Below are 12,093 nucleotides of genomic sequence, written 5' to 3'. Positions count from 1 at the left end.
GCAGCAGACGTAGAGTTACTCAGCAAGAGACTTCTGGTTGCAGCATGCGCTTACAGAGAGAGGCATCCAGATGTTCTTTCCCAAAGACAACAGCAGTTTCTTGCGGTATTTATCCTTTCTCTGCACCTGCTCTAATTACGGCAGGCTGCCCGCTGGGCACAATTCACACTCCCACAATTACAAATCAAGGTTTTGCAGTTGCATGTCTTTTTTTAAATGTATATATTGAATTATTCTCCGGTGAATTATCCTAATTGGCATGAAAAGTGAGGCTGTGGTGGGCATTGACTGTATCTTGTCTTTTTCATTCCAGAGATAGCTGTTGAGGTTTAATGATGATGCCATTCTGCTCAGGGGACCGCAGTGTAGATACCAAAAAGAGGGACAGCTTTCAGACCTAGTAAACTGAGGGTGGATATTAAAATATTACCAGTGAGAACACAAGGCTAGAACTAGGCAAGAACCATTTCCCCTTGCTGTCAAGCTTGTTCTTGATTATTCCAATGATTACTGGAAACTGGAACAGTTTTCCAGGGCATGCAGCAAAATTAAGGATTTGCCCCTGGAAAACCCGGACATCCTGCCACCTTAGCTCTGCAGCATGCAGCACGGGATTTGAGAGAACTAAACAGAGATAAAAAAAAAAAAACCAGAGGTGACGTCGCAGTAGCAGGCCCTGTTCTCACGTGCAGACTCTCCGCATCTGTAAACGCTTTAAATTTCAGAAAATAAAACGGTTATGGAGTGTTTAGCCTGTGTTTAAATCTAAGCCCCTGGAAGTGTTGGCTGCACCCCTTCCGAGCGCTCTCCAATTTCTCTTTAGGGACTGAGGAGGTTGTGTGGGACTGGAGAAGAGCAGTTGCAAGTCCTTCTCCACAAAGAGTGGGAAAGCAGAGGAGTCAGGTAATGAAAGACCCATCAGCATAACGTCAGGAGCGGGCAAAGATATGGTAACCCTGCAGTGCGACACTGGTGAATATTGTAGGGGGATAAGCAGGCAGCGGTGCTTCATGGTCCTTTGTTCGCTTCAAGGGAGGAGTGCAGGTGGCTTGCACTATGCGGCCAATTTATCTTATTCCTTCCTTGAAGTAACTCACCCAATGTTCCACACAGAGAGCCGACTACAGATCCAGGGATTAGAGCACAGGCACAGGGAGCTAAAGAGACTCACCTGAAGTCACACAGAGATATTTACTGGCAGGACTCAGCATTGGAACTGAGATAAAGGAGATATGGTGCCTTGTCTTCGGTCCCATACAGGGATCCAATTTGTATTCTGGGAATTTGGGCTTGTAGCCCAATGCACTATTCAGAAACTCCCACATCACTGTGTCAAGCAATACAACTTAATCTTGCCCTGCAGCATCCTCTGTTATCTGAGAGCCCACATCCACCGCCTTAAAAACACACACACACACATTTCTGCCAAAATACCTCACTCCTGCCATGCTTTACTCTTTGCTGTTCCAGTACTGAGGCCTTCTATCCCCTGCCACAGCACACACACACACACACACACGTACGCGCACACATACACACACACACACTCACACACACACACTCACACTCACACACACACACACACACACAGAGACACACACACACACACACACTCACACACAAACACAGACACACACACACACACTCACACACACACACACAGAGCCATCGCCAATGCCTCTTGCAGCTGCACATTCAAAACTCTAACATAAAGGAAATTAAGTCCATTTTTATTTTGCATATATCAGTAATTTTATTAGAATTGGGTTTTGATGTTGTTTTCCAGTAGACACAATAAAAAAGTATGTACAATATATAAGCATGTGGGAAGCTTCATAAGTATCTTCATTTGTTCAATATATATATCAATGATCTGGAAAGGAATACGATGAGTGATGTTATCAAATTTGCAGATGATACAAAATTATTCAGAGTAGTTAAATCACAAGCAGACTGTGATACATTACAGGAGGACCTTGCAAGACTGGAAGATTGGGCATCCAAATGGCAGATGAAATTTAATGTGGACAAGTGCAAGGTGTTGCATATAGGGAAAAATAACCCTAGCTGTAGTTACACGATGTTAGGTTCCATATTAGGAGCTACCACCCAAGAAAGAGATCTAGGCGTCATAGTAGATAATACATTGAAATCGTCAGCTCAGTGTGCTGCAGCAGTCAAAAAAGCAAATAAAATGTTAGGAATTATTAGGAAGGGAATGGTTAATAAAACGGAAAATGTCATAATGCCTCTATATCGCTCCATGGTGAGACCACACCTTGAATACTGTGTACAATTCTGGTCGCCGTATCTCAAAAAAGATATAGTTGCAATGGAGAAGGTACAGAGAAGGGCAACCAAAATGATAAAGGGGATGGAACAGCTCCCCTATGAGGAAAGGCTGAAGAGGTTAGGGCTGTTCAGCTTGGAGAAGAGACGGCTGAGGGGGGATATCATAGAGGTCTTTAAGATCATGAGAGGTCTTGAACGAGTAGATGTGACTCGGTTATTTACACTTTCGAATAATAGAAGGACTAGGGGGCATTCCATGAAGTTAGCAAGTAGCACATTTAAGACTAATCGGAGAAAATTCTTTTTCACTCAACGCACAATAAATCTCTGGAATTTGTTGCCAGAGGATGTGGTTAGTGCAGTTAGTGTAGCTGGGTTCAAAAAAGGTTTGGATAAGTTCTTGGAAGAGAAGTCCATTAACTGCTATTAATCAAGTTTACTTAGGGAATAGTCACTGCTATTAATTGCATCAGTAGCATGGGATCTTCTAGGTGTTTGGGTAATTGCCAGGTTCTTGTGGCCTGGTTTGGCCTCTGTTGGAAACAGGATGCTGGGCTTGATGGACCCTTGGTCTGACCCAGCATGGCAATTTCTTATGTTCTTATGTAAAGATAGAAGTCTGGCCCACTTCACTTACAGTTTAAGAACATATTTAAATGATGCATTGCTTGCCAATGCCCAATAAAATGCAAATGGCAGCAACTTAGACTGAACAGAATTTTCAAATGATAATCATAGGGGAGTTTCATTAGAAGAGGGGAGCTGTATGGTCTTCAAAGCTCATGTACTGCATCTTTTATGGCAATCTGGTTTTCTCCGTACCCAATGTAGCTACTAAAACTGCACTACAGACAGAAACCATTTGATACAAAATGGACAAGCATGATGGATTCTAAGATGACCATTATCTACTTCTTGTTTTAGCCCTTTTCCCTAAGATTTGTTCCCTGGTATTCATTTCAGTTCTCAGTAATATGATGTAACACTTGGGGAAAAAAATACAAACAAGAATCCCAGCACTGGATGAGATGATCCCAAAGATCTCCACAGCAACTGTGTCCTTCCCCTGAGTGCTCAGATAGCCCGGGATGAAGGACAGCCAGACACTCAGGAACACAAGCATGCTAAACGTGATCCATTTGGCCTCATTGAAAGTGTCAGGTAACTTGCGTGCAAGGAAGGCCACCAGGAAGCTGACACATGCCAGGAGTCCCATGTATCCCAGCATGCACCAGAACGCAACATCTAAGCATTCATTACACTGCCATATGATAATGCCAGTCTTCAGTTTCATATTCTTCTCTGGGAAGGGAGGGCAGAGCAGCAGCCAGAAGGCACAGATAAGAACTTGAAAACTCATGCAAACAGAAACTATCAGAATGGGCACCTGGGAACCTAACCACCTCTTCAAGTTATTATTAGGTTTGGTAGCATTGAAGGCAATGATCACCATGATGGTCTTTGCCAAGACACAAGAGACACAAAGGGTGAACATGATGCCAAAGGCAGGTTGGCGGAGTAAGCAGGACATGGGCTGAGGATCCCCAATGAAGAGCAGAGAACACAGAAAATTCAGCACAAGGGCCACCAGGAGAAGAATTGACAGCTCCCGGTTATTAGCTTTTGCGATAGGAGTTTCCCGATACTTGATAAAGATGCACAAAATGGCAAGAGACAACACTGAACAGCAAACAGCAACAGTGGTGAGAGTGGCCCCCAGGGGCTCATGGAAGGAAAGAAATTCTATTTTCCGTGGGATACATTCAGTTCTTCTCTCATTGGGCCACTGATCACTGGCACACTGCCAACAATTATTGGAATCTGCAACAGAAACATAATGTTAGTGACATTACTTGTAGTGCTATAATGAGGGACCCAGAAAACAAATCAGAAGCCGATCCAGTTAGCTGTGTAGCAGTAAAGATAGCGAAGATCGGTGTATGGAAAAAGCCCTTTATTGAAGTTTTCCCGACTCTGGCCAAGTTTTGCTCTTTGGTGGAGAGCTGCCTCAGGGGCAACTAAAAACAAATATATAAAGTATTAAAAAATAAATAAAACACACATACAAAGAAGTAAAATTAATAAACAACATAAATGGGTGTACAAACTTCAGAAATAATGCAAATCATAACATGTATGTGTGCTGACAACATAATGGAATACAGAAAACCACAATACAGAAAAAAAACTGAAGACACAGTATGTATGCAGACATCATTAGAAACAAACAACAATTGATAAAACAGGTAAAAACGTGCTGGAGAGGATGACTTGGTGTTAGTGTAGAACGTAATTCAAATGTTGTGGTTGAATTAATAAAAAAAAAAAATAATAATAATAATGAATAAAATACCAGGGAGTAAAGTGAATTGGACCATATGGAGGTTATAAGAAATAAAAAATAAAAAGTAAAGATAAAAACATAAAAAATAAAATGAAAATGGGAATTATTAATCAGAATTGTTTACTAAATGTAAACAGGACTTATTGCATGCCTGCAGGGCTGAAGCCACAAAATTGTGCATCCACTATTGCATACAATCTTTGGTTCCTATTTAAAATAAGACAAAATTAAGAACAAGTCACCTATTCTTGTTTTAATATGGTCCAATTCACCATAGTATTGTCAAACGCCAAAGGCGTAATGTTTTTGTGCTATGTACTCCGACGTGATATCATAAGAACATAAGAAAATGCCATACTGGGTCAGACCAAGGGTCCATCAAGCCCAGCATCCTGTTTCCAACAGTGGTCAATCCAGGCCATAAGAACCTGGCAAGTACCCAAAAACTAAGTCTATTCCATGTAACCATTGCTAATGGCAGTGGCTATTCTCTAAGTGAACTTAATAGCAGGTAATGGACTTCTCCTCCAAGAACTTATCCAATCCTTTTTTAAACACAGCTATACTAACTGCACTAACCACATCCTTTGACAACAAATTCCAGAGTTTAATTGTGCGTTGAGTAAAAAAGAACATTCTCCGATTAGTTTTAAATGTGCGTAGCCGCACATATCTTTTAAAATCTAGCATACTTTTGTTTGCGCCAGTTGCGCGAACAAAAGTATGCGCGCGTACTTTTTTAAAATCAGCCCCACTGTGTCTTCAGTTTTTTTTCTGTATTGTGTTTTTCTGTATTCCATTATGTTGTCAGCACACATGCATGTTATGATTTGCATTATTTCTGAAGTTTGTACACCCATTTATGTTGTTTATTAATTTTACTTCTTTGTATGTGTGTTTTATTTATTTTTTAATACTTTATATATTTGTTTTTAGTTTCCCCTGAGGCAGCTCTTGACCAAAGAGTGAAACTCGGCCAGAGTCGGGCAAATTTCAATAAAGGGTTTTTTCCATACACCAATCTTTGCTATCTTTAGTGCTATAATGAGGGACATGGCTGACGTGTGCCCTTTGAGTTTTCACAGTCTGTAGAGAACTCCTCCAAGCCATACATACAAGAGGCAATAATCCTGAGACATCTACGTATATAAAGATGACAGCTGTAATTCAAGAAACTTTTTGATACAGAATGACATCCATGCAGGTCAAGGTGCTGAACAAGTTAGACTTCAAGCAACAATGACATCAAGTCTTCAGATCAGCCAAGACTTTCGGAGCATTTGTAAGTCTTCTCCCGTACCTGTCACATTGGAGATCTCACCCTCGGCACATGGGAGGCAGTCGAAGCAGCAAAAGGGCTGACCCTTCTGAGATGCCTTATGGTACCCAGGGAGACAGCTATCACTGCACACAGAACATGGGACCTAAGGGGAGAGAAGTAGGAGACAGTTTAGAACAGAATGGATCAGACAGTGAATGAGTATTTACGTGAAAGAAAGGAAGAGTGACTGACAGAGGATTATATTATAGAAAAATATAAACAAATAATATATGTAAATATTCCTTCTTCACACTCTCTCTCCCCTCCTTCTCCTCCACAGGACCTGTGTTGCTTATTCTTAGTTGGTCCTATCAAAATATAACATAGGTATGGACCACATAAGTCCCATATAATGAAGAGCTATTAAAACAATTAAGTACACATATAGGAACCATAAACTAGACTTTACTCCTTTGGATCCTGGTATCAGAATAGAGTGCTACCACGGACCACCTCAGATGCAATCAAGGCTATAGAAGCAACTGCTTTTGAAGGCATCAGTGGCATCACAAAGGAGCTCTGACAGTTATAGCCAACCCAAAACAATTATGTTATAAATTAGTTTAGCATGTCTTTTTCAACTGTATGCTATTTATAATTACATGGATTAATCGAAATTCCCAATAGCTATCCATAAGGTATAAGTTGTATTCTGCCTGTTCAGTAATGAACAGAAGACGTTTTTATAGCTATCTTATAGTTATCATCTCTTATAACTGATGAGAAGAAAACCTTGATTTCATGGGCAATAATTCTATATGCTCTCTTTGTTTGTCTGTCTCCTTCTTTTCCTCTGGTTTCAAGATTGGTCGAGATTCTTTATTTCAGTGTATATTTTGGTACCTCAGTGCGCTCTGTATAATTCAGAGTGGGTATCTCAGTGCGTTGCTTGTTCCATCAGATAGCCCTGACATTGATGTACAGCTCCTGTCCTTTGGGTGCCCTGGAGTCAAATCTTCCCACCTTGACATAGCGGATGGCTCCATCTGGCTGCTGCTGCTGCCAATTGACAATGTCATACAAAGCAGGGGGGTTGCCACCACTGTCAAAGTACATCTCCTCCCCCATCTTATTCCTGAAGTGCACTGTTTTCATATAGTGCAGGAGCTGGGGAAAGAGACACATGCATTTTCAGTGGATTTTCCCAGCTTACTGGTTATACCATCAGATGCATCATTGTCTTTCTGTTGGTTGTATCTGCACCCTGCCTGAAATAAAACCTATTACTGCTTCTAAAGTCCACAGTCCAGAATGAGTAACATTTTCAGCATATATGATTGATGTCTCTTATACTTTAGTTACTATATGTGATGGACATAAGAGACATTTTTGAAAGGTTTAACCTCTAGTTTTGAGAATGTTCCTCCCCTGACCAGCAAAATCTGCCTGCCTAAGATCACAAGGCAGCCAAATTTAGATGGATAAAAGAGGAGCAGCTCCAGAGGCATTTCCATGCCAGGTTTATGGACCAGGTCAAGCACGGTCGCACAAATTATAGGCCTAAATCTAGCCAGTCAAATTTTGCCCGGCGAAAACGTTTTTTAGGAAAGTTTTTCAGCTGTGCATTAGGTTTGGCAGAAAATTCAGTTATTTTTATTGCTCAAAGACTTTTTGAAAATTGACCCATTAGCTGCTACAATATTCTTAGCCTCTGTCAGTGGAGAAAGTGAAATACCACATCCACAATTTACACCAAAAATGCAGCCCAAAATTAGCATTCTGCTACATCTGGACATTAAAAAGCACTTTACATAAATTCTAAGGAAATATCTATTATCTCACCTGCCATGGCTGGAAATTCCAGATGTCAGCGCACATGTTGTTGGCAAAGGGTCCTTGCCCTGGCACACAGGAGCCCATATCCCGTAGGGCATGTGCCACAGTATAAACTGCATTGTAAATGTTGTAGGTGATTCTCAGGTTAGGGTCACCAAAATATTGGTTGTCAAGCTTGACCAGCTCTTCCTCTCCTGTGCACCAGACTTTGGATGTAGTTGCATTTTCATTGGCCATAGTCAGGTCGCTTGCTGGATTGGGCCATTGGCACCGGAAAGCCATCTCCCAGAACAGTTTAACAAATATGGCACTGGGAGAGGTGAAAGGGTGAAGTTTGAGGAGGAACTCTCTGAACCCTGGTATCTGACCCTCATGGATAGCGAAGCCAATGGTGCCACTCATCAATCTAGCAAGGTTTTTGGTGGAAACGGTCGGGGCAGTTGACCAACCCTCACTGGAAATCCATACCTTCCCATTTATATTTTGTCTTGAAAGCTCTTCCATCACTGGGCACATATATGGATCAGAAGAAAAAACAAGAATTACATTGGTGGAAGACCTCTTGACCACCTCAACGATATGGTTGATTTTCCAGGTTGTAGGAATAAGAGGGATTGTTTCATGGAATGCAACACAGACTCCAAACCTCAAGAGCTCGCCTTTCAAGATCTGAGATCCTAATTCACCGTAATCATTCTCAGTTGACAGGAGCCCCACCCATGTCCATCTGAAATATACCACCAACTGGACAAGTCCCTGAGCCTGGATGTCATCAGTGGGAATGGTTCGGAAAAAGGATGGAAACAGGAACTTGTTACTAAGCACAGGGCTGGATGCAAAATAACTGACCTGGAAAACAGAAAGTTTACTTAACAACTATCATATTTGTTTACTTTAGTATAGCTAAGTGTAAACAACAAAAAATGGCAATGGATATAGATTTGAATTTAATTACCTATCCAAATCCAACCTCAATGTGGGTTACAAATTCAAGTACAGTTTGTCAGTCCCTACCCATGAAAGTTTATAATCAAAGCTGTACCTTGAGGCAATGGAGGCTGAAGTGACTTGTCCAAGGTCACAAGGAGCATCAGGGAGAGAAGCAGGATTTCAATCTTGGCTTCCCTAGTCTTCCGCCTACTACTGTAACCACTAAGCTATACTAGTAAGGTACTAGTTAGAGAAGAGCAATGGATCAATTACAGAATCTTACCTGTGGGTATCGCTGAAGTCCTAACAATGTGGCAATGGCAATTGACTCAGTAGAGCCGGAGTCAGCAATGACGGCGGCCAACAGGGCTAGTTTCTGACAGCAATAGTTCAAGATAGATTTGTTGTCCTTTCCTGTCAGGACCCATTCAGTACCCTGGAGGGATTTTGCTAAAGAAAGACAGGAATCGTAGATCATGAAGCCTAAGGTGATGTTTGGGAGGAAGTTTTGATCTTGGTTGATTTCATCAATGGCAAAAGCCAGAGCATGAGCCCAACGATAAGGCCTTATGTTGAACCTGATAATAAAGCAGACAGGAAGGAAAAAAGAGGTGAATCTAAGGTGAACAGATGACTTCAGAGCATTATAGGCAAGATAAGTCAGTCATGGTCTTGCCTCAGTACATGTAGCAACTTGTAGTCCTAATGATTTAAAAAGATTCATAGCTAAAAGTTTCAGCTCACAGCATGGCAACAACCAGGATTTGCTCAGGATTTCCATGATAACCTGGAACCATCTGGTTAAGAGTCATCACCAATTCCATATCATAAGGGAAGGATTGAGCCAAGCCTGGTTTTATCCTATAGCAGGCACAGAGATGCGGTCCTGTTTTTCTTAAGGAAATGAGAACCAGTCCATGCAGTGGCATAAAACCAAGACTGGCTTAACCTGTCCTTTATGAAAGGAAATATTGGCAACCATATGTCCATTAATCCTTAATGAAACCAATATAGAAAGAAGGCTTAAGAGCATTTTTCTTGTTGTTGTATCTTGTGAATTCATTGGTTGGAGCTTGTCAAGAGTTCCTAGCTGGTTCCAGGTCATATGGACAAGGCTAGCCAGTCCTGCCTTTACCCCCATTCATAGTAACATAGTGAATGTTGGCCGATAAAGACCCTTGTGGTTTATCCAGTCTGCCCAGCAAGTTGTTTTTTTTTTTATAAGGGTAGTAACTGTCGCTCTGTGCACATTACCCCATTGCCTTTTGTTACGGATAGTAACCGCCACCTTATGCAAGTAACCCCATGTCTTCTGTTATGGGTAGTAAATGTTTACAGGTTGTAACTGCCATTCCGTGCAGGTTGCCCCGTATTCTTTATTTCCATTCTATAGCCACAAGGGATCCTCTGTGTTAACCCCATGCCCTTTTCAATTCTATTACTGCTCGTGCTTTCACTAATTCTTTATTCATTAATTTATTCATTTACTTATTTAAAAGTATTTCTAGCCTGCCCCCCTCCTCCAAGGTTCAGAGCAGGTTACAGAGAAAAGAACATACATCATTAAAATCAAACAAACAATGGCAAAATAATACAACACTCTAGCCTAGCCGCTAAAAAGTAACATTGATAGAGTCTAACTGGGGGACGCAGAGACACTGAAAAATATTCAAATGAATGCTAACAGGAGCAATTAGAGGACTCAAATTCCTGAAACGCCGGTTTAAACAGGAATGTTTTTAATGCTTTCTTGAACCCTTTCAGATTGTTCAAAAGCTCTGATGTCTCGTGGAAGTGAGTTCCACGTTGTGGAGCCGGCAAACGAGCTGTAAATAGTCTCACTAGTCTAGCGGAGAGAACAGTGAGAAGAAATTGATTTGCAGACCTCAAATTTTCGGATGGCACGTAAAAATGCAAGATGGAACTGATCCAGGGACTGGTGACATTATGTAAAAGATTGTGGATGATGGATGCAGTCTTGTATGTTATTTGCCATTGCACAGGTAGCAAATGAAAAAAATATAGGGCAGGTGATATGTGGTTGATGCTGAATAAAGCCATCGTGGCCAGCAGTAAGAAAAAACAAAACCCCAGTATAGCATGGATTGACTATAAGAAAGCTTTTGATAACATCCCTTACCCTTGCATAAATTAATTGCCTTGATATGTACAAAATAAACCCTGGATTGATAGTGTACATCAAGTTCACCATGAAAATGTGGCAAACTGTACTCTATCTGGATTATAAAGATGTACAATCTACCATGCCTAGCATCAAGATCCAACAAGGAATATTTCAGGGAGTACACTATATCCATTGAGTACTCTTATTAACTCCTTCCGCTCCTTCCGCTATGGCTTCAGCTTTAATCCCAGATACACTAATGATATACAGATAATATTGCACCCACTATTTTAGATGATACAAAGCTCTTGTGGTTGTCACTTAATGGAAGAATTCCAAGCAGAAAAGAGCTTTTCAGATGACATCAGAATGACATTTTACCTGGAAAAATGTTCTAAGGTGATCTTTGTTAAGGAAAATTAAGCAAAACTGAAAATATCTCTCTGATTGAAGATTAATATATAATCAAGGAAGGTGTACATAAATAGCTGGGAACAGAGGAATATGCAACAATCTAGCACAATTCACAGAGAAAAAAAATCAGCAAAGAGTACTATAGAAGACTGAAACTGATATTGAGAAATGCTTTAACAGCACCGAATAAAATACAAGCCATCAATCCCCTTGCAGTCCCTTCACTCTCATACAGCTTTAGAATTGTTGACTGGCTGTATACAGATCTTGAAAAATTCAATGTAAGAACAAGAAAGCTCTTCCATGCCCACGAGGTAAGCTATAAGAACCAGTGTATGCCGAGATTCTATAATCCCAAGAGTGGAAAGAGAAATGGTTCTTACAGAAATGGATTACACATACAGAGCTACTATCACAGCTCTCCAGGCAATACTTAACAGCATCAACTGACCCAAATATTCAAATGTTCAACATTTGCATGTTATGGAGGCAGCACATGCAAATTTTCTCGCATGCATATTCAGTGTGGATATCGTGAAAACCCGACAGGCTGGGGGTTCCCCAGGACAGGGTTAGGAACCACTGCATTAATGAAACCACCGGTATGACTGGGTATAAGAGAGAGAATCAGCCAAGAACGGCAGACTTGACATGTGTCGTTCCACAATGATCAGTCAAAGGCTGGATGTGATGTTTCTCTGCCTGCCAACCAGGTACCTAACATAAGAACTGCCATACTGGGTCCATCGAGCCCTGTCACAGTACATAGATTCCATGCAGCGAACACCCGGGGGGGGGGGGGGTATGCAGTGGCTTTCCTCATCTTCCTGCTCAATAACAGCTTATGGATTTTTCCTCCAGAAACTTGTCCAAACCTTTTTGAAACCCAAC

General features: G+C 41.2%; 1 protein-coding gene across 1 annotated transcript; it reads right to left on the bottom strand.

Moving 5' to 3' along the window:
* Window positions 1-3,196: 3,196 nt before the first annotated feature.
* On the bottom strand, window positions 3,197-9,475 carry LOC115077408 (extracellular calcium-sensing receptor-like). The gene is made up of 6 exons (XM_029579696.1): window positions 9,408-9,475; window positions 8,947-9,241; window positions 7,740-8,582; window positions 6,921-7,064; window positions 5,937-6,060; window positions 3,197-4,113 (listed from the first exon to the last, which is right to left on the bottom strand). Exons 1-6 carry the CDS (start codon window positions 9,473-9,475, stop codon window positions 3,197-3,199), a joined length of 2,391 nt encoding a protein of 796 aa, XP_029435556.1.
* Window positions 9,476-12,093: the final 2,618 nt, after the last annotated feature.

The sequence above is a fragment of the Rhinatrema bivittatum genome, chromosome 16 (assembly GCF_901001135.1).
Source record: "Rhinatrema bivittatum chromosome 16, aRhiBiv1.1, whole genome shotgun sequence".
NCBI lineage: Eukaryota > Metazoa > Chordata > Amphibia > Gymnophiona > Rhinatrematidae > Rhinatrema > Rhinatrema bivittatum.
Note: the sequence above shows the minus strand (reverse complement) of the source record. Positions and strands in the feature narration are given on the sequence as shown.